The sequence below is a fragment of the Pseudopodoces humilis genome, chromosome 3 (assembly GCF_049639895.1).
Source record: "Pseudopodoces humilis isolate 2021_Gansu_Grassland_sample_001 chromosome 3, ASM4963989v1, whole genome shotgun sequence".
Taxonomy (NCBI): domain Eukaryota; kingdom Metazoa; phylum Chordata; class Aves; order Passeriformes; family Paridae; genus Pseudopodoces; species Pseudopodoces humilis.
Genome location: NC_142202.1, coordinates 6,217,324 through 6,244,654, shown reverse-complemented (window position 1 = coordinate 6,244,654; position 27,331 = coordinate 6,217,324). Strand labels below are relative to the sequence as shown.

General features: G+C 38.8%; 2 protein-coding genes across 2 annotated transcripts in view; one reads left to right on the top strand and one right to left on the bottom strand.

Annotated features, from left to right (window-relative positions):
• Positions 1 to 694: 694 nt before the first annotated feature.
• NDUFAF5 (NADH:ubiquinone oxidoreductase complex assembly factor 5) lies at positions 695 to 11,750 on the bottom strand. The gene is made up of 11 exons (XM_005525505.3): positions 11,513 to 11,750; positions 10,958 to 10,998; positions 10,688 to 10,751; positions 10,003 to 10,050; positions 9,802 to 9,905; positions 9,279 to 9,318; positions 7,373 to 7,570; positions 6,717 to 6,777; positions 5,393 to 5,476; positions 4,952 to 5,034; positions 695 to 4,822 (listed from the first exon to the last, which is right to left on the bottom strand). Exons 1-11 carry the CDS (start codon positions 11,726 to 11,728, stop codon positions 4,736 to 4,738), a joined length of 1,026 nt encoding a protein of 341 aa, XP_005525562.2. The 5' UTR covers positions 11,729 to 11,750; the 3' UTR covers positions 695 to 4,735.
• Positions 11,751 to 11,819: 69 nt separating this feature from the next.
• Positions 11,820 to 27,331, top strand: part of ESF1 (ESF1 nucleolar pre-rRNA processing protein) — a 29,084-nt gene continuing 13,572 nt past the window's right edge. The window contains exons 1-9 of the mRNA XM_005525428.3: positions 11,820 to 11,876; positions 13,519 to 14,212; positions 14,933 to 15,261; positions 16,017 to 16,130; positions 16,837 to 16,937; positions 18,002 to 18,154; positions 19,580 to 19,694; positions 20,642 to 20,780; positions 26,430 to 26,591. Coding sequence (XP_005525485.2) covers positions 13,519 to 14,212; positions 14,933 to 15,261; positions 16,017 to 16,130; positions 16,837 to 16,937; positions 18,002 to 18,154; positions 19,580 to 19,694; positions 20,642 to 20,780; positions 26,430 to 26,591 — 1,807 coding nt within the window. The 5' untranslated portion in view covers positions 11,820 to 11,876. The remainder of the gene's footprint in view (positions 11,877 to 13,518; positions 14,213 to 14,932; positions 15,262 to 16,016; positions 16,131 to 16,836; positions 16,938 to 18,001; positions 18,155 to 19,579; positions 19,695 to 20,641; positions 20,781 to 26,429; positions 26,592 to 27,331) is intronic.

Here is a 27,331-nt window from a genome sequence, read left to right as displayed (position 1 = left end):
TTAATATTAGGATGCTTTACTTCAGATATAAAAAATTCAAAGTTAAAGATTCAAACCATTTAAACCAATGCAGGTACAGAGTAAAACAGTAACTTCTTTTACATTGTAATTTGGCTAAAAAGGTAATATTTTATACAAAGGATCATAGAATGGCTTGGGTCGAGAGAAATGTTAAAGCTTGCCTTGTTCCAATCCCCTGCCAGTGGCAGGGAGAACTTCTGCTAGACCAGGTTACTGCAAGCCCCATCCAACTTGGCCTTGAACATTTCTCCAGGGATGGGGCATCCACAGCTCCCCTGGGCAACCAGTTCAGAGGCCTTAGCACCCTCACAGGGAATAATTTCTTCCTATTATTTAATCTAAACCCACCCACTGTCACTTCAAAGCCATCACCCCCACACAGCCTTAAAAAGTCCCTCACCAGCTCTTTTGCAGCTCCTTTAGTAGTGGAAGGATGATGAAATATATCCAATGTATTTCTGTCCCTGTAGTTTTGTCATCTATGAAACCAGAAATTATATCTGATATGTATGATATAGATTGTATTTGAGTAATGAAACCTCCTTATTTTACAATTTTTAGAAAACTTGCAAATTTAAAAATATTCTGGTCTATCATGAACAGTTCAAGGCCAAACAGAATTCCCCAGTATTCATTGTTCACTGCTTCAAAACACAGCTCCAAACAGGAACACTTTTTCTGTGGAATTAATCTCTTCTTTTATTAACATACCTTGTATCCCAAGACACATCTCCAAATAATGGGGGAAATCTACATGGAGTACAATGTAGCAAAAAATCAGCTGCTGTGATAGAAATACAAGTGCAATGTGTGTGAACAAAATATCCAGTATTGAGAAGGTGCTTGCTCAAAATCTGCTGAGATTGTCTGAAAATGAAGATAACCATCAGCCACATGAAACAGTAATCAGGCAGTTACCAAGAGACCTCAGGTAAGAAAGAAAAATCAGCCTAAAAATCAAATCTAAAAAGCCCTAAAATTTCTAATAGGGAGAAAAAAAGCAGTGAAAACCTGGTCTGATACCAAGAAGGTGCCCCTGGCACAGCAAGCTCCATGGGGGCCTGAGGGAGCACCCTCCCCTGGCAGTGGGCTAAGAACACAGGGCACAACAAGCATGGGTCACTCCTGGGGTGTCACCTTTGGGGTCCTGCCCCAGCAGCTGGGTGCATTAGTGGGTGATAGGAACAGCCCAGGTTAGAACACAGCCACAGCATCCACATCTCCTCAGATGATGGAAGAACACAGGATAACACATTCTCAGAATGGTGGGCTCATACCACTGAAACCTCGTGGCAAAGGGACAGGAATGAGAATTTACCTGCAAATTTGAGGGTGTATGTGTGGGTGCTGTGGGGTTGCTATAGGAGTGTGTTTAGGTTTTGTGAAGGTGTTTACTAAGGTTTTGTAAGGGTCTAGTAGTCATTTATCTGCTATATTGCTGCTATTAATCCTGCATGTAGAGGTTATGGACTAACAGTTAATTACAAGCTATCAATAAATCAACAAATCACTTCAATTCTAACTCGATTTAAGTAAGGCATGAGCTGTATTTCCCTTACAAGCAGCAAATACACTCCTTCAGTGTCTTCTGCTTCACTCTGATATGTAGCCTCCAGCTAAACTTACCTTACTCAGGTTTTTATTTTTCTTTTTTATTCTCTTCTTCCTTTTCTTGCACCTGAAGGCACCCAAGATATTCAGGAAATCAAACCACTATCTACATAGGTCACACTTCCTTCAGTACTCAGACTGATTCCAATTAAAGCACTACAATAACTGCACTCCTCCAAAGCAATGGCTACAAAACCTGGGCAAAAATGGATCATGTCTTTGAAAAGAGCATATTAAGTCTTTGGGTTAGACAAATGAAAACTTAAGAGGTATAACATACATGCTAGCCTTCCAAAATGTGCCTTCTTAAACAAGATGCTCTAAGGAATTTAATCCCTGAGATCAGGTTCTTGCTTCAGGAAATTCCAATTAAGCACCATAAGAAAGCTTGGTGTGTTCCTCCCCCTCCAACTGAAAGCTCAGCATTAGCTCCTAGTTTTTCCAGAAAACATTAAAAGAGTGTCACTCATATTTTTCTTTTTTAAACAGTGTAAAGAAATACAGTTAAATTTAATTTTGTTTGGTTCAGTTTTTTACTTCTGCTGATGACATTTTTATAAATTAGAAGTAATGAAAAATCCTCTCTCATGTTTTAACTTCACAAATTCTTAGTCTTGAAAGTATAGGATCTCATCCCTTTATCTTTAAGAGACTTGAATAAAACTATACATTGACAGATCTTGTAACTAAAGACCCAGACCAAGCATTCTCACTGATTTGTGACTCAAACTCTAAAATAAAAATACTTACATTAAGTGCAACCATGCTTCTTCTAAACTTTATTTTATTTATGGGCTCCTAGCTTTTGATTAATCAAAATAATTATCTCCTTGAATTCCTTTCTCATTCTGTGTTCAGGAGAAAAATATTCTGTTCAGGAGAAAAATATGCATAAAGCTTCTAAAATTAACTAAGCTTACAAGAGACATTACATCACCTTCACAACTACCTTTTAGAAGTTACTCACTCTGCAAAAGCTGACTCTCAGGATACACAAAGTACTAGGGTAGCAACTGGCAACCACGTTCTTCTCCGTAACTATTTTAGAAAGCCATAAAGACTTAAATCTGAAAAATAATCGAAATGAAACAGAGCCTTGTGACAAAAGGATCTGTTCATAGTAAACTGTTTTCAAAGTTATTTATTCAAGCAGCTAGTAGAAACCAGAAGTAACCTAGAATTCCAAGAAGTACTACAAAAAACCCACATAATTTCAGTTAAAAACCCCCAGAAAAGGCAGTTATTCAAACACAGCAAGGGAAATGAACACCTTGCTTGCCTGTTACACGTTCCCCAATTCCAACTCACACTGCTCCAATGCCGTATTTGCTACTCCTTACTTCTATTACTCCCCAGCCCATTTCCAAATTAATGGAATATCTATACCTTATTTCCCTCCACCAAGGGCTAGGAGGAAAGCTACTTATCCTTTCTCCCTGTTCAGAAGACATGTTTCTCCATTACCAAAACACTTCACTATTTATGTATGCCATCTATGAAACATGAAATCAAAGAACTGGAAATCCTTCCTTGCCTCCATAACTTGAGTACTTCAAAGGAGCACAGTAGGAGCACTTCTCCAATTAACATTTACCCAGCACATTCCACCTCCTCATTGCCTTAACATGTCTGAGTCACAACCACCAGCTCAAGTGCCTGGAAATTAACCTACTAAAGCAATGGTTTATAAAGTTATATTAATTTGACACATAACTCCACAGATACCTACATCTGGGAAACCGGAGATTCCTCCAGAAACAAGGGAATCTTATTTAAGATAAGACCTGTAGAGAAATGCAGTATCTTGTACTGAGTCCACTGATGTAGTATTAAAGAAAAGTAGGCTTTCACAGAAACAAGCTCTTGTTTTATATTTAGTCTTTAGAGGGCTTTAAAGGTTATCAGACCATTTAGAGTCTCTCCCACTTTTTCCAGAAACACTGTTCTTTTCTAGGAAAAGAAAATATGAACTCATTTCCCTTGAAAAATTATGGGTTAGGTTTGTAAGCAATAACAGGACAGAATACTGTTGGCATCCTTCTCATGATTTGTACCATCTCTGTCCATTTCTTATTCAAAGTCAAAGCCTGGTTGATAAAAACTCCCCAGATCAGGACCTTAGAGATGGGAAGGCTTCTGCCTACCTGGCCTGTTGGGTATGAACAAGCTCTGTCAAACTCCACCTGGTGGATAATCTTTAAAAAACCTAGGAAATAAACTTATAAAGGCTTTAGTTCCACCAGGATTGCTACACCACTCAGATACTATGATAAAACTTATCAAACTGTATATTTGGTTGTATCGCCTTCATCCCTTCTGTTTCTCCCCATCTCTATTAAAGCTACAATCAAGTAAAATCTCTGGGCAGATATCTTTTCTAAACCTCTCATATTAATGGATCATAGCTGCAATTAGTATCAATTTCTGATAATGCAGTTATAGACAGGAAAAGTCATAGCTCCACGGCACAAGTAAAGAGAAAATTGCTCTTCTTGCTCTTTAGCCTTTGACATAGGAAAGTGGAAAGTAATCAGTAAATGTAATTTTCAACTAACATTTAGATAAACTATCAATTATTCAAATATGAAACAATACTTACAGCAACTTTTTACCCATGCTTTCCAACTCATAAAAACCATAATAATTTACATCTTTGTATTTTTTGGTAGTTTCTTTTATAGGATTTCTCATAAATATACCTGCTACCATTCTTCACTTTTATAATACACTATTATTTATTATGATCTACTATTCTTGAGAAATAATTAAAAAATACATTCAAGACATGTAAACCATACCTGGAGCAGCCTGTGATACTGAAATGCTGGAAGAGGCATTATTTTTGAAAACAGTGAATTTAATAAACAGTTGAGAGCTGAATTGCTCTCTCAAAGACTTGGGAGAGGAAACTGCTCAAATGTTTATCTAGAAACAAAAAATTAACAGCATTTTATACAGATGATGCCGTGGCAGTACCAAAACCTCTACTGTGCATACTTTATTATCATTTCAGGATGTCATCACTAAATAAGCACAAGTGAAGACTGTCTGCAGTTAAAACTTTTATAGACGTTTCAAGACAATTGTTATTTCTGATGAACAGCTATTTTTTTCCTCTTTTAAGAAGTCCTTCTATTTTTGCCAGATCTCCAAATGAAACTGTCGCAGAACCTCGCTGGGCTGGTTTTGCCTGAGGAAAGAAAAAAAGAAGAAAAAATACATATAGGGCTAATTTTAAATTAAAATGTTTGTAAAAAGCTTTTAAAACATCACTTATTTAAATAGTACCTTCAAAGAGAAAATAACAGCTTCACATTACCTGTGACTCATGGTATTTCCAGCCAATCATGTAGTAGATCTGAAATGTGGCAGGTACCGAGCCATCGCTGTTTCCGTACATTTCTGTTAGGGCAGGAAGGGACAGAGAAAAGGTACAGACCGTCAGCTCTAGGAAACACTCAGTTCTCAGAATATCAGATCTGAGTGTGACATATTCATCATAATGACTCCTGGTGAAAGATTTGGGACAATAAAAATACCTCATACTGGTGCATCAATATATGTTCAAATCCTGGCACTATTATTAAGGTTAAAAATAGCATATGATAATGGCATTTTGTTCTGAAGCACTTGGGAGTTTTGGTTTTACTTTGCATTTGTTTTGGGTTTTGGGTTTTTTACACAAAGGTCATAGAAAAAGACACAGAAAAAGTGTTTTTAATGTCATTTTAGATGAACTCATTGCCTCTCAAATACTGACCTTGGTATATTGCAGCAGCTGCCAGCATTGTCTCCCTGTGTAGAAGAGGTTTTCTATTCCAAGAGCAATTACTCTCCCCCATACCTAAAAATATGTTTTAGCTTTAAGAAAAAGAAGATATAGCACATGCCATGAGTTAAGTGTCATGCACTAAGGACAGATTCTTACTAAACCAGAGTAAGTACAGAATCCTCTGTAATTCACTGTAAGAGAGAACACACTGCAGATCATTAGGTGAGTTTCTTATGTGTAAGAATCCAAAACTTTTAATTCCTATGCTTTGAAATTTACAGTTTGCATTGCTAGGAATAATTTCAAATTGTTACTTCTTCATCCTGAGTCTTCAAACATTTAGCCTCTTAAGTATAACTAATTTTAAGAATGAGTACAAAGAGTTTACTCAGACACATTACTATTGTTTTAACAGATAATCATTAAAATTACTAGTCCAAGAGATTTAAAATACAAAACAAAATAACCACAATTCTAATCTTTTTCATCACTTACTGCATCTGAATGTTTCTGCTCAGAATAAAAGTTGCCTTTCCATTAAGGAATTACTCCAAACAGCAGTTGATCCAGATAAGAAATGCCCTGAGTTGCTGTCAGTAACAACAGACTGCATGTGAAAGACTGCTTTACAATTCACGACAAATGCAACCAGAATATTAACAAAATCGTTACTCAATTGTTTGCTGTTCCTCAGCAGACTCCAAATTAAGGATATATTAGTTCTCATTCCAAAGGAGTTTGCTGATTGCCCTGGTAATTAGTAAGGCTCACAGGAAAAGTCAGTGTGTGGGATACGGCTTCTGTCTCCCTTTAAGGGCTTTTCTGCATCTTACACCGAACAGGCTCATGCAGAATGGGAACCCCAGGAAAGCAGAACACTCACAGCAGACCATGAAGTAGCAAATCTTTGACTTGGGCTTCCCAACACTAATCCCCTGATAGACATCATCTCCTGACTCTCTAGAGAGCAGGAAAAAAACTAATGCTTCTCCTGTTCCAATAAGATTTACTTGTATTTTTTTAAGAAATAATTTTTTTGTGATGAAGGTGGTGAAACACTGTTTAAGGTTGCTCAGAGAGGTGGTGGATGACCCACATCTGGAAACATCCAAGACCAGGCTAGACAGTGCTCTGAGCAACCTGATCTAGTTCAAGAAGTCCCAGCTCACTGCAGGAAGTTGGACTAGGTGGCTTTTAAAGGTTCTTTTCAACCACATGATTCTATGATTTGGAGTTAAGAAACACACAGTAAAACTCTTCTATGTCTGTTCCACTGATAAAGAAAACATGTTTCCACACAGAATATACTTGCCTTGTAAGTCTTCCATAACCTCAAATAACCCTGGGTAGTTCACTTGGATTTCATCAGTATCCTAGAAGAATTCAGAAGTCCAATTTTAGAGCATATCAAGCTAAACCAACAGCATTATTTCAGTCTTGCTGTACTACCAAAATATTGCCCAGCCATGGCAAGAGGGTTGGAACTAGATGATTTTTAAGGTCTCTTCCAACCCAAAACATTCTACAGTTCTATTCAACTGTCTCTTCTGCTCAAATCATGTATTTCTAAGAGGTATGTACTATTTCAACATGTCTAAAAAGTTTTGCTTAGTAGCCCAAATGCAATCAAATTTTAATTTAAATGCCATTTTCCTCTTGGTTTTAGAAGAAAGAGCAAGTGTCTGTAATTTTTTCATGCAGGTCTAACAGTCTTTGACATTTCTCCAAGAAAACCATCCAAATTTTACTGGGCCACGAGCCAAAGATACACTTCAGTTGGTTCCATTAATCACCACAAAGCCAAAAACAGTGGCAGTCCAGGCTATTTCTGCAGCCTGTTCAGCGAGGTGCACCACAGGCAGAAGGAAGCAGCATGTTGTTACTACATTAGCAAGCAGTGATTTTTATATTCCAGCAGCTCTGACGTTCTGGATTGCTCTGCCTGATGGTTCTCTTACTTATAATTACCACGGTGAGGGTGTTAAAGCCGGCCCTGGAGAGCAGATGTCCCAGATCGGCGACGGCGGTGAAGGGCGACACATGAGGAGAGAAGCCCCCTTCCCTCTCCAGCTCGGCCAGCTGCAGAGAGCAGCGCAGCTCGTACAGAGTGTCCCCCCCAAACATGGCCCCGATGAACACTCCGTCGGGCTTGAGCACCTGGTGGATCTACAGAGCACAAACACACAGATCACGGCTTGGTGAAGCCTATGCAACCAAGCGGCTCTCAGGCTTTCTATCTCAATGGAATCAAAAGCAATTGTTGTAAGAGCTCTAAGAGACTTTTAATATTGACTGTATTCTGCAGGGCAAGCTGTGACACAGCTTCTGGTCACACTGCAAACAAATAGCCTGGCTGAAGAGAGACTGTTTTCTATTTTTAACAGTAAATCCTCAGAAATTACAGTCAGGAAACATGGAACAAATCGTGGGAATAGAGTGCAAAACTATTTTCAGCAGAATACTCCTAAATCAATATTCTCAATTAATTTACTTCTAAAAGGAGGGTAGATGAAGGTAAGTGTGCTATTTACTTTTCCTTTCTGAGAACAGCAAAAGCACTTTTTAAGGGCTTGATTTAAGAGAAATGGAGGCTTTAGTTTCCAGTAGTGATCTCTGCACTTCTGAGACAATAGAGTAATGCCATTTTTATTATGTGTATGATTACTTATTAACTTGCCCAAACAGCAATATCATAACACAAACGCCAAGGCTGACAAGGTCTGCTTTGTTTCTGTTGGTCTCCTAAGTTCTAGCCCCCTTCCTAGCGAGAAGGCAAATAAATTCATGCTTTCTTGTTTATTTAAGAGTTGGAAATGATCTCTGGTTTAAACATCCAGAAGAGCCTGATTGTATAACCAGGCTAACAAGACAGCAAGTATTTCCAATGGTTTTGAAAAAAAAAAATTCCATAGTTTTTTAATGAAGTATTTATTAAGCAAGCTACCTTTCCTGTGCTAGTAAAAAAGCCTGTAATTGACAGGTAAGAAAATTAGGCAGTTAAAGGCAGTTTCCATTAGTTTAAGACAGTGGTACCAACACAGCAAATCATGAACGTTGGCCAAGAAGCTCAGTTCCCTCCCCTCATTGTGAGACAATGTCACTTAAATCTACTGTGGGAAAATGTATTTGGCACTCTATAGAATACTTCAGAATACTGTATTTGATACTTCTATAGAATACAGAATTCCAGTGAAAAATGTATACTTCATTCAAAGTTTTTTTTTTAAGTACTGAATGCATTTAAATTGATCTTTATCCATTAACAGTAGGGTAGTCCTATTCCAACCAACAGGTGATAGAACAGCACTGCAATGACTGATCAATTTGAAATAAATGAAAAATCAGCAAACTGGTTAACATTCCTTGTTCTTGTGCCACATTTTTGATTTTACTAAAGTTTACACCTGCAGGAAAGAGCAGCAAAACTTACTGGAAAAAAAAAAAAAAATCTGTCCTCAACAAGTATTTAGTTCATTTCAAAGCTGCACTTCAAAATAAACCACTGAGACATGAAAATAACTCAAGGTCCATAAAGCAGGTCTGGAGAAGTGCAGTGTTGTACTACAAATAGTAAGAGCTAACAATAAAAAACAATAGCACTGTCTCAGGTGACATTAGTTACCATGATCTCAGATGTGGAGAACCCAAAATATTGTATAAACATGTTGTTTCAGTTATTTATTCCAAATTGATTTGAGGGAGCAAATTAATAGCAATATCAACTAATGCTCCTCAAAGTTCCAAAAGTATTGCAAAAAATACTTGTGTGCAATGTGAGTTGTTTGCCTCTTATTTAAACACCTGGAAATACAGAGTGCTCTCAATCCAAGTAATGGCAAGTGCTGACTTAAGAGTATTAAAAAACATTTCTTACCTCTCTGAAAGCCTTAGGAAGATCATTCACCCAATGTAAACTGAAATAACAGAAGAGTACATTTTATAATTTCAGATTAAATCAAATTTAGGGAATGCAAGTTACTATTTAAGAAGCTAAGTAAGTTTCAGGAGCCAAAGCCACAAACTTGGTTTCTCAAGGTGCAACCATGCTGAAACACCTGCTTGAAACTGGCACTGAACAAGAACCAAAGTTTATCCACGTAGCACTTTTTTCCTTCCTTTTTCGGCTGAGAAAATGCAAGTCCTGGAGACTAGTTTGTCAAAATGCAGGAAAGAGAGAAGCTCCAAGTGTTTTGTAGGAAAATAAACAAAGAAAACAGAAAGAATCACCAGGACAGCAGCTTTTCCTAATGCATGCTCATATTAACTATGCAAATACGTTTCTTATTGCTTTTCAACGGACTAGTAATCTTTCCTAGATTTATTTTCTTAAAGCTACTCTGGAAAGGATATTATTAACAACTTAAACAAAACTAAATAAATGAATTATTAATACATACCTTAAGCTGCTGACAACAAGATCAAACGTATCTTCTTTGAAAGGAAGGAATTCTTCATCAGCTACAACCCTGACCGTTGGGATTTCAGATTCTACAGCATTTTTCTAATGTTTTGGAAGAAAAACAACTCATCAGAAACTCACTTCCTTCATTTTCCTGTACTACAGAACTGAAACAGTTTAGCATTAAAAAATTACTTACTAAAGCATTCTCTGCGATATCAACTTGAATAAGTTTTTCAACTGTTTCCTGAAACAAAATTTTAGAAGTCTATTAAATATGTAAATTATTTTGTAGATGGTCATAAGTAATTTTTTGGCACTTACCCCTATTTACAATAAGTAAGAATGAATCTTTTCCACTCTTGATAAAATCTTTATATAAAGCAGACAGCACTTTTCCCCACCCAACATGACACCTGCTCCCAGAGAGAACAGCTAAGGCAGAAGTGGTAACAGAAAACACATCCTTTAATTTTAGGCATAGGTTTAGTTAAACATAAACCATGCATTAACTGCCAAGGAAGCACCTTTACTCACAGTAAACTGTTAATGGCTTCAAAGTCTCCATAATGACACTTCTCTTTAACAACCAACTGTGGCCAATAGATTCATCAAGAAAGCATGCATATTCCTACCCAAAACTAAACTGTATTATAACAGATAACTTCCCCTGCACTACCATTTGTCCAGTTTTCAGTGGCAATAAACAAAGAATAGCCTGCACAATACACAGCTTTGAACTATAACTACAGGTATGGGGGGGGGGGTTAGATTTACCTCCTCAAGATTCAGATGATTTTTTAAAGTTGTAATACAGCTCTATTTGAAAGGGAGAGACAAATATGAACACCTCTTAAATACTTTTAAGTATGAAGAGACAGTACCTTGGTTAAGTGCTGAGCTATGTAACCTCTTCCAGAGCCAACATCCAAAGCGAGAGGAAACGTTCTAAAGGATAAGATTAGCATACAGAACATAAGCAAGCCTTAAAATATTTTTAATTCATAGACTATATTAAGTTTCACCTGTTAATCTAAGGATCTTACTGAACTCAGTAACTCAGCCCACCGAACATCCTTCTGTGGAGAAAGGCGCTCCACATCCAGCGGTTCTCCCCGGGGATGGGGGGAGGGTGCAGGACATGCGGGGCTCACCTGGTGATGTCGAACACCCGGTCCGCGATCCTGCCGCCAACCTGCGGTCAGAATCACAGCATCAATGAGGCCGGAAAAGACCTCTGAGATCACCAAGTACAACCTATTAGTAAAAAGCACTCGTCAACTAAACCGTAGCACTCAGTGCCACGTCCAGCCTTTCCTTAAACACCTCCAGGGTGACTCCACCACTTCCCTGGGCAGCCCCTCCAATGTCTGATCACTCTTTTCTGTGAAGACATTCCTAATATCCAACCGTAAACTGTTCCTGGCAGAGCCTGAGGCGATGTCTCCTTATCCTGTCGCTGGCTGTCTAGGAAAAGAGACTGACCTCCACCCACCTGCAACCTCCATCCAGGGAGCTGTAGAAAGTGATAAGGCGACCTTCAGGCTGAACACCCCAGCTCCCTCAGAGCTTTTGTGCTCCAGCCCCTTCACCAGCCCGGCCGCCCTTCTCTGGACCCGCTCCAGCTTCTCAATATCGTCCCTGAGTTGCGGAGGCCAGAACTGGCCACAGCATTCGCGGTGACCCCGCCAGCCCCCCCAGCCCCTCACCTCCTCCCGCAGGTAATCGCACTTGGCGGGCTCGGCCTGCAGCGCCGCCCAGTTCTTCTGCTTCCGCTTCAGCCGGCGGTCGAAGGGGTTCAGCGCGCCCGAGCCCGGCGAGGCTGTGGCGTGAGAAGGAGGCGAAGCGGCGGCGGCCCTTGCCGGCAGCGCCCAGAGCGGGCGGCACCACCGCGCCCTCAGCGCCGGCCGCGCCAGGCCCCTCATCGCCTCGGCCTCGCGCGGACCTCCGCGCACGCGCCCTGCGGGAGGGGGAGCCGTGTCCCGCCGCGGCCGCCGTAGCGCCGCCGGAAGTGGCCGTGCGGCGGCGGCGGCGTGCGGCAATACCGTGAGGGAGCGGCGGGCCCCGGGCACGGTCGGTGCGAGCGGAGCGTCCTCGGGGTTCTTCTCTGCGGCCTCCTCCGTCGCTGGGGTTGGGGACGGAGCGGGTGCGGGGGCTGCAGCCGTCTTGGTGCACTTGGTGCTGCTGGTGGGCTTAGCTACGGTGGGCACCGGGCTGATCGCGGCGAAGGTGCCGTGCTGGGTCTGGTAGGAAGTCACGGAGGGATATGTTTGCAGCCCAGGTGTATCTGTTACCGCAGAATCATAGAAGGGCCGGGGTTGAAAGGGATCTTAAACACAATCTCGTTCGAAATCATCTCCCATGGGCAGGTTGCTCAGAGCTCCATCCAGCCTGGCCGTGAACACTTCCAGGGATGAGACATTCACAGCTTCTCTGGGCAACCTGTGCCAGGGCCTCACCACTGTAACAGGGAAGAATTTTTTCCTCCTATCTAATCTAAACCTACCTTCTAATATGCTTAAGTCATTCCCCTTTGTCCTGTTACTCCAGACCCTTGTAAATAGGCTTTCTTCATCTTTCTTGTAGACCCCCTTCAGATACTGGCAGGTCACAACTACTGATCCTGAAGCCTTCTCTTCTCCAGGTTGAATAGTTTCAATTCTCTCAGTCTTTTCTCATAGGAGAGGAACTCTAATTATCTTGGTGGTCTCTGGACTTGCTCCAACAGCTCCATGTTCTTCCTGTGTTGGGACCCCAGATCTGGGCAGAGCACTTCAGGTGGGCTTTCACCTGAGCAGAGCAGAGGGGCAGAATTGCTTTCCTCACCTGCTGTCCATGGAGCTTTGGGCACAGCCCAGGGCACAGAGGATTTCTGGGCTGCCAGCACAGCTGATAAAGCAAAGATGTGTAACTGAGACTGTGGTAGGTACAGGATTATTTGTGACTTGTTTAAATCTGCTGCTGCACCAAAGCCAGTAAGGTGCTGGGTTCCATCATCAGACATGACCAGCAGAGCTAAAGAAGTCATTGTCCCCCTTGGCACTTCTCAGGTCACATCCAGAATTCTGTGTTCAAGTTCTGGTTCCTGCTGTACAAAACTGATGTGGACAGGCTGGAGAGGGTCCAGAGAAGGGCCACAAGGATGTCCAAAGAATGGGAAACTGCCCTGTGAGGAAAGGCATAGGGAGCTGAGTTTGTTCCTCCTTGAGGAAAGAAGGCTCAGGGGAGACTTTATCCTCATATTCCTGTGTTAAAAAGGTGGCTACAGAGAAGATGGAGATTCTGTTTTTACAAGAAATCACAAGCTGAAGATAAAGGGTAATAGATACAAGTTATTCCTGGGGAGATTCCATTTAGATACAGGAGGAAATTTTTCCTCAATGAGAACATTCAACCACTGGAATAATCCCCCCACGGAAGTTGTGGATTCCCACTTACAAGATTTGGCTGCACAGAGTGCTGGGCCATCTTGTATGTACAATGCTTTTGCCAAGAAATGTTGGGCCAGGTGATCTTTGAGGTCCTCTCCAACCAGGTGGCTGGCATGCGATGCTATGAAATTGCCATGTGTGCTTTTGGAAAGAACTTTTTAGGAATAGTTTAGAAATCCAACTTTGTTTAACCCTTGTTTTTTTCAGTTACATATCTAAATGTATGTTAATTGGCTGAGTTTTTTTTTAATCAGAAATGTTTGGGTTTTTTCTCCATTTTGTAGATGTCCAAGTCTTCAGCATCGAAAATGTCATCCCAGGAGGAAATACTGAGTGATGGCCGGTTCAGCTGCATCGCCAGGGATCCCAGGTTTTGGGAGATGCCTGAAAAGGAACGTAAAGTCAAGATTGACAAGCGATTCCGAGCGATGTTCCATGACAAGAAGTTCAAGCTGAGATACACAGTGGATAAAAGAGGCCGCCCTGTTAACTACACCTCTACGGAGAACCTCAGGAAGTTTTATGCCTTGTCAGAATCTGACTCTGATCTTTCAGAAGGTGACAGTAAAGAACTCACGGTAAAGAAAAAAAAGAAAAAGAAAGCTAAAGGTAAAGGAGAAGCAGATTCTGCAAAGGCTCTTGCTGGTGGCCTCCCAAAGGAGGAGAGCAAAAAAAACCAACAAGGGGTGGACCAAACACATCAAGCAGTGACTAAACTAAATGACCTTAAAAAAGGAGGACAAAAAAGTAAATCTAAGTTCAGCTTGAAAGAGGACTCACAGAAACCTGCAGTGGAAGTTGATCACTCTCGGGGAAACAAGGGCCTTTTACCCAAAGGGGAAAACAAGCAGGGAGCTGTGTCAGGGGGAAGATCCATTTCTGTTCAAAACAAGGAAAAGTCTTCACAAGTGACTGCTATGAAGTCAGTCAAAGCTTCCAGAAGGGACCACTCCCTAGGAGGGAAAACAAAAGAATCAGGTTAGTTGTTCAAGTAACAAGGAGAATTCAGCTGTGTTAATTTGGATGTTGATGCTTGTATTATTCATGAAAGATATTTTGCAACATTAGTTATAAAATAGCTGACTGACTCAGATTCAGTGCTGCTGAAGGATTGGATTTGTCAGCTCTGTATAGAATGAATTCTTCACTAAGATGATGAATATCCCTGTCCTTTTAATTGTTGGTGCTGAAACTGTTGGTAAAATTTATAACAGCATATACAGTGCTTTATTTATCAAACTGAACAGCAGATGTGTGAACTGATACCATGAAGGCACATCACAGCTTGTGGACTGAAACTGTAAACTTGGCAGCATTAAGCCATTAATATTAGAGAGGATTAGGAAAAACAGGTAGCTTGAAGAAAAACTTTATTTATATTGCTCATGCATGTGTATAGCCTCCATTATTAAATAGATTTCTAGCTGTTGGCTCTGTAATATAAATAAAATAACAGGATATTCAATTGCAGTTGAGATAGATAATGCAATTTTGGTCCTAAAGAATAATTCAATTAGATTAGACCAGACAAACAAAAGAGGCAACTCTGATGTTTTTTGTAATTTGCTCCTGCATCATTACACCTTTCAGGAGTCCTGTAAATAGGTATGAAAAAAGCCCTGAAGTTTTCCTTTTTGTAAAGGGTTATGTGTAGTTCTAATATAAAAATGTATCTAATGTTCATCTTTCTTTGCTCAGCCATCTGTGACCAAAGTGTAAAATGTAAAAGCCAGTTAGAGGAAGAAACCTCTGCAGGTGAGAATGCGGAATCGGAAGAAGAGGAATCAGAAGATGACGGAGAAACAGGTGAGGAAGAGGAGCCAGAAGATGATGAGGAAATGAGTGAAGATGACAGTGATTCAGAAGATGATGAAGAAAGTGATAGTGGGCCTGATCTAGCCAGAGGCATAGGGAACATTGAAACGAGTTCAGAGGATGAAGAGGATTTAAATGAGCTGTTTCCAAAGGAGCCAGAGATCGAGCACTTGTGGCGTGAGCTGGATAAAGATGCCCCTCGTGGAGATGAGGTAACAATACTTTGCATGTGGAAAGTTGCTACATGACAAACTCAGAAATGTTATGAGTTCATCTATGAACCAGCATCTATGGAGCAGTTACTGGTAGTATTTTTCATAAAGGTTTTTTAGTCTTTTAGTGACAGAATGGAAGTGATAATGAAATTGTCTGACAATGAGAGACTTGCAGTTTTCACTGGCATCTCCTCTTCCCCTAAGCACACTTACCTATACCTATGGATAAGCTGTCTACAGGTGAAAGGACAAACAAAATTAAGCCTTTCCAAAATTCCAGAATTTAAATAGTACTGTTTTTATTCATTACTGATTTTTTTCACTTTTCAAAAATTTAGTTTTTTAACTCATACTTTAAGAAGTTAAGGCATCATGAGACAGTGAATTAGGGCTTTACAACTAGCACAATCAGTGTGTAAGAAATCACAGCACTCTAGTGCTGTCACAATAGTGATAGTGGTTGCTCCTGGAGCTAACAGTGTTTGATGAAACAAAGCTCTATATCTGTGATTGGTGCAGTCCATTCTGTGGTGCTTCACTATTTATGTTCTTTCTATGTGCTCTGGTAATTGCTGCTTCTCATCTTTGTTAGTTTAAGTGATAAAAAGTCATGATGACAGTGCTGCTGTTACTTTTTTCAGCACAGTTTATTGCTGACCTTGATTTTTACCACTGAGTTCTGCTAGAGAATTGTGTATTCCCCACAACAGTCAACAATTAAATCTATGAATTTTATGGTTTTTTTCTTTCAGATTACAAGTAGATTGGCAGTTTGTAATATGGATTGGGATAGGTTGAAGGCTAAGGATTTGCTGGCTCTATTTAATTCTTTCACACCCAAAGGAGGAGCAGTGTTTTCTGTTAAGGTAAGAAACTCCTGGTTTCTAAAAGGAGTACTGGCTTTTACTGTTAAAAAAATAGGCTACAAAATAAGAAGTAAGACAGTGCTGTAGGGAACCGAAATACATATTAATGTGTTTAAACAGAAACTGTGTTGCAATGTAATTTGCTGTAGCTGGCATGTATCTGGCAGAGAGGCCAAAGCCATTGACTTCTCATGTTTATGAGGTTGTCTTTCAGTGCTGGCTTTCTGAGACTAATACTGAAGTTTTCATTTCTAGTAGGAGGAGACTACATTTCCTTGATTAGTTTGATATTCAGTGGTCTGTATGACACATAAACCAACCTTAGACCTAAGCCCCAGCCTTAGACCTCACTAATATTTAGCCAATTCTGGCCAATTAAGTTATATTTTTCCATTATCAGTGTCTGCCTCAGCTCTCTGAGAAATTTTAATCAGATACCTCTTTCTGAAAAGGGCTACAGTACAATGAACAAAGTCAGGGTTCCTGTTATTTTTCATTTGCCTGAAAATTCCTGCCAGGCAGTTTTGTTATTCTACTGTCTTTACCACACATTAAAATTAGGAAGGTATTAAAGTTTATGGAATGGATCCCTTTACTGATCTTGAATAAAAACTGTAAAGATTAAAAGCCTGGAGAGATTTTTTTTCTTACCTAGTGTACATTACACCACAGTTAAAAATTTAGTTTTGTGTTGTTGTATTTGTAGATTTATCCTTCGGAGTTTGGAAAAGAGAGGTTGAAAGAGGAAGAACAAAAAGGACCTGTGGAACTGTTTGATCTTCCAGAGAACACCACAGAGGATGATGGGTATTAATTTTAATTTTGTCTTCAAATGAAAGATATGTTTAATTCTTAGTGGAAATCCCAATCAACTCCTGTTTCCAGGAGTTCATATGTGGAAGCATCCTAAAAAACATTTTTTAGGTTTTTTTCAAAGGTTGTTTTACAACAGGCAGTGGTTCATTATCAGTGCATTTAATAAATGTATTATGATGAAACTTGAGAAGATTTGCTTGTTGATATGAATTCAAAGCTTTATGATGTAGCTCATTGGAATAATCAGTGGCACAAGTACACGGGTAGCTTAAAAAACAGTATTTCTTCTCTACAAATTGCCATTTGTGCAGTAAACTCTTTAGTACTCACTGTCAAAATCCTCATCTGTGAATCAACAGGGACCTTAGTCCAAGAATTTCCAGACAGATTTCTTGAGTGCCACAAGCAATAGCCCTGGCCTGGGCTGAGCTCCTCAGTCCTACCATTGCCCTGGCTTCTTCAGGCATCTCTTTTTTGCCTTTTTTAAACTTTTGTTTGTGGTTTTACTTTGATATTTTTCCACCATTTCTAGATGTTTGTAAGCCTGACTGGGACCATATTTGTATAATGCATCCTCCTGGACTGCCCTGTACTTAGAAAATCTAGATGCTTCTAAAATCAGGGCAGATCCCTTTGAGGACATTCTCTAGTGCCTCAGGAGAGTGTAAGGTGGACGTAGAGCACATTCTAAGGTCACCTGCACTGTGAGCATCAAGGTGCATGCTGAAGTGTTGGATTTGCTGCTCAGTGGGCTTGGAAGCATCTGGAATCCAACACACAGAAATCCAGGTATCCCAGAGGTACCTCAGTGATACCTGTGTCCTTCAAATTCACTGAACCTCATCCCTGTGACCTCTCAATGGAGTCATGTACAAATTTTACACTTAATTAAACTGTCTGAAATAATCTTTTTGCTTGAAGAAAATACTGGTAGAACTTTGTGCTGTTTAACATCTAATCTTACAAGATTAGAAGAGTGGTTGATTGGCACAGCTGAATTACAAGATTTTGTGAATAAAATGCTCACCTGACTGTTCTTTTCTCCACTTTTGCAGGATTTATAGGGAAAAACTGCGGGAATACCAGTTTAAGCGACTGAAATACTTCTATGCAGTTGTGGAATGTGATTCTCCTGGTACAGCAAATAAAATTTATGAGGAATGTGATGGACTGGAATTTGAAAGTAGCTGTTCTTTCATAGACCTGAGGTAACTCCACTGGTGATATTTTTGCGTGTTGGGCCAGGGAGGGTGAATTAAAGTCATAGTAATTTGGAATAAACTATATTGACCTTTTATTCTGTACCTAAAAGAAGATACAAAGATAAATTTGTCATCCAGTGAGTTGTTAGGCTTCCCTTTGGTTCTTCTTTCTTCTTTTTGACCATTTTTATTGTAATATGGAAAGTTCAAGAGGATCTCTGCGTGGAGCCTGTTTTCAGAAAAGCCAGATAAAAAGTTCTGATTACATCTTCAAGGTTTTGGTACAATTAAGTAAAGTGATAGGATTCAGAAAACAAAACTTTTTTCTTTTTCTCTCCCCGAGGGTCCAGAAGTGAGTCTTTTTCGTGGTTCCTTACCACAGGGCAAGATTATTGCTGCTGTTGTCATGAAGTTGCAATAGATGTGTTGGTCCTTGTGAATAAGCTGGATGCTCTGATGTTTCAAAAGTCATGTTTGGGGAAGAAAGGATTTTAAATTGTGGTTTGCTTTATTGTTAGTATTTCCTTTTGTTGCAAAAAAACCCTTTCATTCTAACCAGAAAAGTTATTAAATCATAAAGGGTTGTGACAAAAGCCCTGTTTGTCTGCTGGGGTCTCTGTTATGGACATTCTTGGAAGTCAGTGAAAGTTTTTTGCTTTGTGTAATTTTCTAGAGGAACTCAGTGAATTTGCTTTGAACTATTTTGGAAAAGACATCTTTGCTAAGAGAACATGTAACTTTTCATCATTTTATACACTGATAATGTTTTACAACTAACACAGCTGTTTGGAATTCTCCAGTGATTTTCTTAATCTTCTGCTTTGTTAAATTTTAATGTTGAATACTATTTATCAGATTACATTTGCAAAGATATAAAAAAAAAATCACAAGTAATTTCTTATGTATTATACCAAGTTTTTTTTGGTTGTTTTTTTTTTTAATTAAGTCCTTTAGTTGTTACTCATGATTTTGGTCTTTTTTCTTTTTTTTCCCCCCTTACTAATTATAACTTTCAAGACGTACCAGGCTTTCCTAAAAGGTTTGGAATTTCTTATTCATCTATTTCCAAATCCTATTTTATTCATTTTTTTTCCTTTTAATTTTTAATATTAAAATTTCTGAAAAGATGGTTCTTAAAACAAAGAAAACGACCCATGACCCTGTTTATACCAGCCTGAAAACTGAAATACTTCCCAAACAGGCTGTTGTTATACACTGAAAACCTGTGGAACAGATCTGCAGAAGCTAGGCAATGAATCTTACATGTGTGGAGTACTTGTCCATTTCTTTTGTTCCCTTTTCAGGCTTACCCCCTTTTTATTTTAGCTAATTCTTTCATTATGATGGACCATACTCATGAAAGCTTAGACTGTTTATGCTATGCAATTTCCCAGTGTATTTGAAGAATAACATGTTTTATTTGCCTGTAAGATTTATTCCAGATAATGTTACATTTGATGATAAGCCAAAAGATGTAGCCTCAGAAGTGAACATAGCTGCTTATAAGCCAAAGTACTTCACATCTGCTGCTATGGGAACATCAAAGGTATCTTTACAGTGTTTTTGTAATGTTTTTCTTATTTGTTTAGTTTTGCTGTCAGCTTATGAATGATATATGTACTGGGGAAAGGATTCCTGATTATCTCCACCATTTCAAAATAAAGACATCAAACATATTAAAAGATTTAAGCGTGCTATGAACCCAAAAGTTGCAACCCTGTTTTGGATTTTAAAGGAGATTTGGCTTCTCTGTTACAAATTAAATACTGAATTTTGACCTCATTATATCTCTGTGACAAGTTGCACATGAAATTACTTTGTTATTTACAGTTACATTTTTTAATTTGCCTAAAATGGATGTTAGTGTATAAATCAGTAAGAACTTTTTTTGGTAGTAGTGCCAGGCTTCAACAGTTGCTTCCCCTCTTTGTAGCAATTCATTCCTGCTCTGTCCACATGACAGCCAACATTTCCATCTGGCCATGAAGTGAACCAGATTGGAGAAGTGATTAGTTGAGTAACAAGCACATTTTTCAGTCAGATCTGTTTCACGTTCTGGTTGAGGGTGCAGTTGCACAAACACTTTCATTGTCTCCATTGCAATCTGTGTGTGATTCCAGCAATGAATTGCTGCTGAAAGAGGGAAAGAGAGGGGTTGGTGGCTGCTTCAACACCAGTTATCTGCTGCCACAAAGGAAATTTGGCTTACAAAAGTTTTGTGTTGTGGGACCTGCTGTTACAGGACCATTCAGAGCATGAGATTTCTTCAGTTCTTCTTATGGCTCAAATTCATTGAAACTGACTGTAGAATAAATTCCAAAATGTTATCATTAAATTCACTACAAAATGGTTACTATAGTGAGTTATTGTAGACAGCATTAATAACAGGTTTGTATTGAAGGGAAAGTGTAAAATAATTTTCCCTAAAAATACAGCATTACAATGTTTAGTTTTAGTGTTCCAGCTTCTACAAATGGCATTCTTACTTTTAAGGTAGATATCACATGGGATGAGACAGATCATGAACGAGTAACATCGCTCAACAGAACTTTCAACAAAGAGGAGCTTCTTGACATGGATTTTCAAGCTTATTTGGCTTCATCAAGTGAAGAAGAGGAGGAACAGCAGCAAGGTACTTCGGTAATAAATATACACAAAGTCATTAGCTGCAGGGTTTTGAGTACAGATGATTTAAAGTATTTAAATGTCTTATCTCTAGAAAATGTTTTGAATGTCATCTTTTACAAGGACAATATTATATTTGTTGTATAATGATTGTGCCCCTGAGCTGAATCCCTAAAAGGTTCAGACTGGAGGGGACTTTATAGCCCATCTTGCTCCAACACCCTGCCATTGGCAGGGACACCTTCCACTGGACTCCAGTAGCTGCTTTCTGAATAGGAGCTTGCACCTCTGAGTGGAAAATACTTTTCTTGCATTTTATTTCTCCTCCTACTCCCTTTTTCTCCTTTTTTCAGAGTAACTTGCCATGTCTTGTCAAGTTTGACAATATCTGCTTTTAATTTGTTCGTTTCTGAGATAAATTATAGGCCCATAGAACTTGTCCTTTTCAGAAGAAAAGTTCTGGTTTGAAATGCAAGGTGGATAATGACTAAATGAATAGGAATATCTTTCAAATGCTTTTTAATTCACCTACTTCTTAAGAATAGAAGGAGAATTTCATTTAACTTTGAAAGGTACATGAGCCTTCTGCATACGGTGCAGCAGTGTTTAAATTCCTGATTTAAATTGCTTGTTTTCATTCTCAAACTCATACTACTCTTAATAATATATACAGCCTAGATTACAAGGCAAATAAAATTTCATTAAGCCTTAATTAGGTCTCTCAAACAGATGTTAAAACTGATTTATACAGCATTTAAACAGGTTGCTGCAATCAGAGATGAGCTTGGAGCATGCAAAAAAAACATTACAGATTCTTCCAGTTGTAGAGTTGGAAAATCTTGTGTCAGCAAATTCATCTTGGCATTATCTTGGCAGTGATAATGTCCAATTGTTTCTCACCTTCCATAAAAACTCACAAACTGCACAGGAGTGAGTTTTAGTTTCTCTAACAATGCTCAGTGAAGTCTCTAAAGGGGAGTAGGGGATGCAGAGTAAAGCATTTCCATCTTCTCTCACATACAAGGTTACCATGATGCTAAAGAAGAGTATCTGTGATAGGGTGGTGATGAAAGCAAATATTCGTGTGAACAGCACTTCAGGAATTTTAAAGAGTAAAATTCCTTTGCTGGGAAGGCAAAAAAAAAAGAGAAGACCTTAAATAATCTTATCACACAAATAAATTTTAAACCTGGAAATGTCTAGATTCAAATGATGTTTTGAAAAGTAAGTTACTAATAGAGGAATTATGTTGTCATGTCTTTAATGTGTTCCTGACATTTTATCCATTCAGTTGTGTGATATAAAACAGGATTCCATCTGTCAGGGTTCCATCCAGCAGAATTACGTGGTGCTATGCACAAATGGGAAAAATCAATGTCAGCTGCTTGAATGGAAATGTAGGAGTCTGATAAGGAGGAAAAAATGTCCTGGTCTTCTATTCATACTTTTCAAACTTACTAAAATGTTTTATTTATAAACAGGTTTTTGTTGGCCTGTTCTAATACTTTTTTCCTGGAATTTTTCAACTTAAAATATGTGCATCATGAATGTTAGTATTACTGTTAAACATCAAGGATTTCAGTGACCTGGAATGTTGTAGTTCATAGCACAAAATTTCTCATTACGTTGCTTCTGAATCTTGGGTAGATTTATCCCAGTTAGGAAGTGTTTGTGGCATTCATAAAATCTAGCCCATAATTTCTATTTTGGCGATGAGGACTTAGTGTATGGCATTTTAAACATGCTTCAAATTAAGCATTATGGAGTTTATGTCTAAGCTTTTAATCTGGTTTTTTTTTTTTTTTTTAATCTTTATGAGAGGAATATCTTTTCTGCTGTTCTGCTTTGGATGGCACACAGATACTCAAACAGACTGTATGATAAAATACTTTAATGGGACTTTTTTTAATTAGCTGTTCTTGATAGAATCATGGAATCACAGAATATCCTGAGTTGGAAGAGACCCATGAGGATCATTGGGTCCAAGTTGTGACTCCAGAAAGGGCAATCTAAAAGTTAAACCTAAGAGCTGTCCAAACACTGAACACCACCAGGCTTGTAGGGAACTCTGTGTAGATCCCTGCTCTCCTCAGCAGGAATCTGAGCAGGAAGCTCAGTCTTCTCTGGTATTTGACTTCCAAGATAAGACTCCACAGAGCCAGTAGGTCTTTTGTGCTGCTGCCCTAATGCCAGAGGTGCACAAGTGCAGAAAAAGGAAATATAGTGGTTGGGAGGGAGGAGTTTTTGTTTAAATAATGCTGCTAAATCTTATTTTCAGTAATTAAGGTTAAATAGAATCAGACTACTAAATCTTTTTACAGTTCTGAAATCTATTTGGTGCAATGACTCATGACTACATATCTAAATTTAAATGCATATATAGCATTTTATTAGATAACAGTACAGCCTTTTTCTCTTAAAAATGAACAGTATCCACATGTGTTTATATTTGCTAAAGCTATTTCAGAAGGCTAAGAAATGGAGGGTGACAAGTAGAACGTGTAGTTAGTTTTTTATTATTGTCTCTGGAAAGAAGAAGCAAGAAGGTTTAGCAGTTTATGCACTGGCCAAGCCTGGGTGGAATTTCATGGGAATTTCAGAATAAAAATTCTGCAGCCTGATTATTTTCTTTCCATGAAGCCTCAGAAATTTGATACAACTGATGCAGGTGTTGGATACTTTTCCAAAGCATGTTTGCAGGAACTGTTGGGTTGGCTTTGTTTTGTAATTAAAGGCACTTGGAATGCCAAGAAGGGTCATGTCAGCATTCCTTCTAGGAAGTTCATATAAACTCTTGGAAGTCTAGGAGTTGAAGAACACATCTCCCTGTGCTTTTGGAGGCTACTATACTCAGGACTGATTCTGACTGCCTGAGTGTTAGCCTTGCACAGACAGATGCTTAAAGGCTGCAGCTATAAAACACACCTGGTTTGCAAGGGGAGGTTTAAAAACTACACCTCAATGGTTAGACTACACAGACTTGAAGGAAAATGCAAAACTAATTTAAGAAAATGCCAAAATTCAATGTTTACCGTTCATTTACTGTTATCCATCTGTTTGCATTCTCTTCTTCCAGTATCTTTTGTCCCTGAAAAATCTTACAAAGGCATGAACTCTGACAGGCTTTGAATAAACTTCTTTTGGTATTGTAAATTTTTCCAATTTTTTATTATCATTGGGATGAATTAATGGGATTTGCACAACTCCTTTTCCAGGAAATGCTTAGAATATGGGGAAAATGGGGTTAAACCCCAGTGTTTTCTTTGACATTATTTTCTGGCTCAAGAGTGATGTCAACACATTTAATTTTTCATAGCATGCTGTAGTGCAGTGCAAAAACCTATACCTCAGACTTGATTCTTGAACACTGGAGTGTAAAGCTTTTTAGTTTTAATTCTGTGGGTCTACATGCATTGTACGCATTTTGATTTTTATCTTTTATCTATCTAAATTTGAATAACTACCCTGGATAGACTTGAGATATTTAGGGCAACTTTTATGGTATGGCCATCAGCATCCAAGTCAGTAGCTGATTTTTCTGCTTTACCATTACATCATGGAAAGAAAATTCCCCCTCATCTTTAAAAAAATTCAGCTTTGCAGCAGACCTCTTGTCAGATGTTACATCTGCTACAAGTTTTCTACTGTCTTTAGTTTCTAAGGCTGAGGTTTTTTAAAAAAGGAATCATCTACTATCTACTATTCATCTACTCTACATCTACTATTGCAAGATAATCTTCTTAAACTAAGAATATGATCTCTGATCTCTTCACAATGCTGTGATCACAAGAATGTGATCTCAGCTAACTCAGCTGCCAGTCACCAATTCAATATATGGAACCTCTGCATTTGGTTATATCTGGTATTAATGTCATCTTTTAAAAACAAATTGTTTTATTGGAATATTTCTGACCAGCCTCATGATTTGAACACTTTCTTCTTTTAAAATCTTTAAGCACTTCTATTACTACTTTCTTTAGATAACAATGAGAATATAGTTGTATTTTATACTCTAAATTTCATCAGTTTTGCCTTTTTCTGCTTTCTTCTGCAAGGTTGATTGTATTTCTCTTGCAGTGCAGCAGTTAATGCCCCAGAACTTTTTGGTTTGTGTGTTTTGTTCAAAAAGCCTTTGAACAAGCTGTTGGCAGAAAGTATTGCTGCCTTAATATCCAACAGAAAGTGGTTCCTGATGTTGTGCAATACAGCGTGATACTTGAAAGCCACTGACAAGGTTATTTGAACTCTGAACAAACTTTGAGAACATACTCAGCTCACTTTCCTTTCTTGCAGCTGTTGTCAAATGTGCTTTATTTGCTTACAGAATTAAAAGCACCTACAGTTCTTTTGAAGGCAATGTTGAACATTTGTTTTAAAACTGTTAGTTTTGACAGAACAAATACAAGTTCTATGTAAATGAGAAAGAATGACAATATGCATTGCCACTTAAATTTCTCCTAGCAAAACAAGTGATAAATATAAACTGGTAGCTCCTTGCCTATCCAAGTTCTAGAGATCCTATTTTAGCTTAAGGATTTTTTCAGTTCCCATCCAGTACAGCTTCTTCTTTCTCAGGACATTAGGATGAAGAAACAACCAAACATCTTCTTTTTCTACTTGTCTCCAAAACAAGAGTTGCCTTTTGCTTTCTGGATGAGCAGATGCTTTCCTCTTAGATCTCAGCTTCTGATGAGGAAAGTAGAAAAGCAGCTGCAGCTGACTTGTCCCCATATGCCGTGCGAAAGATGAGCCGGCGGGGAACGAGCCCAGCCTGGCTGAACAGAGCTTTGGCTGGAACTTAGGAAAGAAAGGAGGGTTTATGAACTTTGGAAGAAGGGGCAGGCAATTCAGGGGGACTACAAGGGTGTTGGGAAGTTATGCAGGGAGAAAATTAGAAGGGTCACAGCCAAGCTAGAACTTAATGTGGTTACTGCTGTGAAAGACTAAAATTGTCTCTATAAATACATTCTTGATAAGGAGAGCTAAGGAGGATCTCCATCCTTTACTGGATGTAGAGGGAAGCACCATGACAAAGGATGAAGGAAAGTAGTTAATGGCTCCTTTGCCTCAGTCTTTAATAGTAATGCAAATTCTCTGGGTACCTGAACTGGGAGACAGGATCAAGGAGCAGAAAGAAGCCCCCTTAGTCCAAAGGGAAATAAATGGTCAGTGGTCTGCTACACCACTTAGAGACACACAAGTCTGTGGGGCCAGATGGGATTCACCCAAGGGTACTGAGGGAGCTGGCAGATATCAAATGCTCACTTTCTGTCATTTTTCACCTGTTCTGGATAATCGGGGAGTTGACTGGAAGTTAGCAGATGTAATGCCCATCTACACAAAGGGCTGGAAGGGATGGTTTTGGACATAGAAGGAACTCCAAAACTAATAATTTTAAAATACAGTGAAGGATGCTGTGTCCAGTCAGTGATTTCCTTTACTGGACAAATTGTCTTTTGTCTTTTCAGATACTATTTTTATTTCATCTAAATAAGGGAATTCTTAAACTGGCTACTCTATGGGGTAATAATAGATGAAAATGTTTTGTATTATATTCTGGAAATACTGTGTGTATCTTAGGTTTATTTCGTAAAGATTAACTTCAGTTGCTCACTCTCTTGATGCTCTCTGTGGTAACTTTGCTCTCTCCTCTTAGATGGTGATGTAGCTAATGAAATGGAAGATGACAAACCGAGGAAAAGCCAAAAAGATGATGAAGAGCAAATTGCCAAGTACAGAGAACTTTTGCAAAGTATCCAAGAAAAAGAGAAAAAACAGGAAGAAAAGGATATAGGAATGGAGATTAAATGGGTTCCAGGTAGGATTTATTTTTTTTTTGCTTTTGCTGCCTTGGCAGATATGCAGTATTGGTCTGCTGACAGAGATATAGTGTAAGGTGCTGAATTTATAGTAGGAGAAACAAACCCTTTTTTTCCCCCATAAATTGAATTCCAGATTGTTTACAGTGAGGGAAATAGAAGAAATAACATGACTGAGCTCAGTTCCTCAGCTGTAAGTTTATCTTTATAGATTATTTTTCTGCCAGGATTTTTTGTACTTGCTTTTTCAATTATCACTTTATGACGTTTTTTAAGTAGAATTCATGTGTTTGCTATAGAGTCATAAAACATACTTACACTTTCAAAAATGAAAACCAGTATGATTTGGAAACCTAGTCTATAATTAGAGGAGAGTGGTTTGGAAATGTTGCTTGCATAATGCTGAAAATTTGGGGAAGCAAAGAGGGAGAAATCTAAACTTCCAGAGGAACTGCTCTGGGAGAAAGCAAGGTACCAGGAATGGTTGGGGAACAGTGACATCCAGATTGACATGTGGAAATCAGTGAAAAGTATCTTCACCGTACAGCATCCCGGCAGAGCTCATCTGGAGAGCCAAACACCAGTATCTAGTTCTCTCTTCTTTGTGACACAAAGCCACTCAGACTGAATGCTTTCTCTGAGGTGTAATGAGCCAGTTTAACAGCTCACTGCATCCATGAAGGGAAAGGTTCGCACTGTGGTGTTGCCTTGATCCTGGCCCAGAGCTCATTCTGACTGC

What these genes read in the sequence shown, in the direction of transcription:
- NDUFAF5 (XM_005525505.3), bottom strand. Translation starts at nt 11,728, where the DNA reads ATGAGGGGCCTGGCGCGGCCGGCGCTGAGGGCGCGGTGGTGCCGCCCG. An exon ending in GCTTTAACACCCTCACCGTG is followed by an intron (nt 6,778 to 7,372) that starts GTAATTATAAGT and finishes GAATTCTTCTAG; the next exon opens with GATACTGATGAAATCCAAGT. An exon ending in GGTTATGGAAGACTTACAAG is followed by an intron (nt 5,477 to 6,716) that starts GCAAGTATATTC and finishes ACATATTTTTAG; the next exon opens with GTATGGGGGAGAGTAATTGC.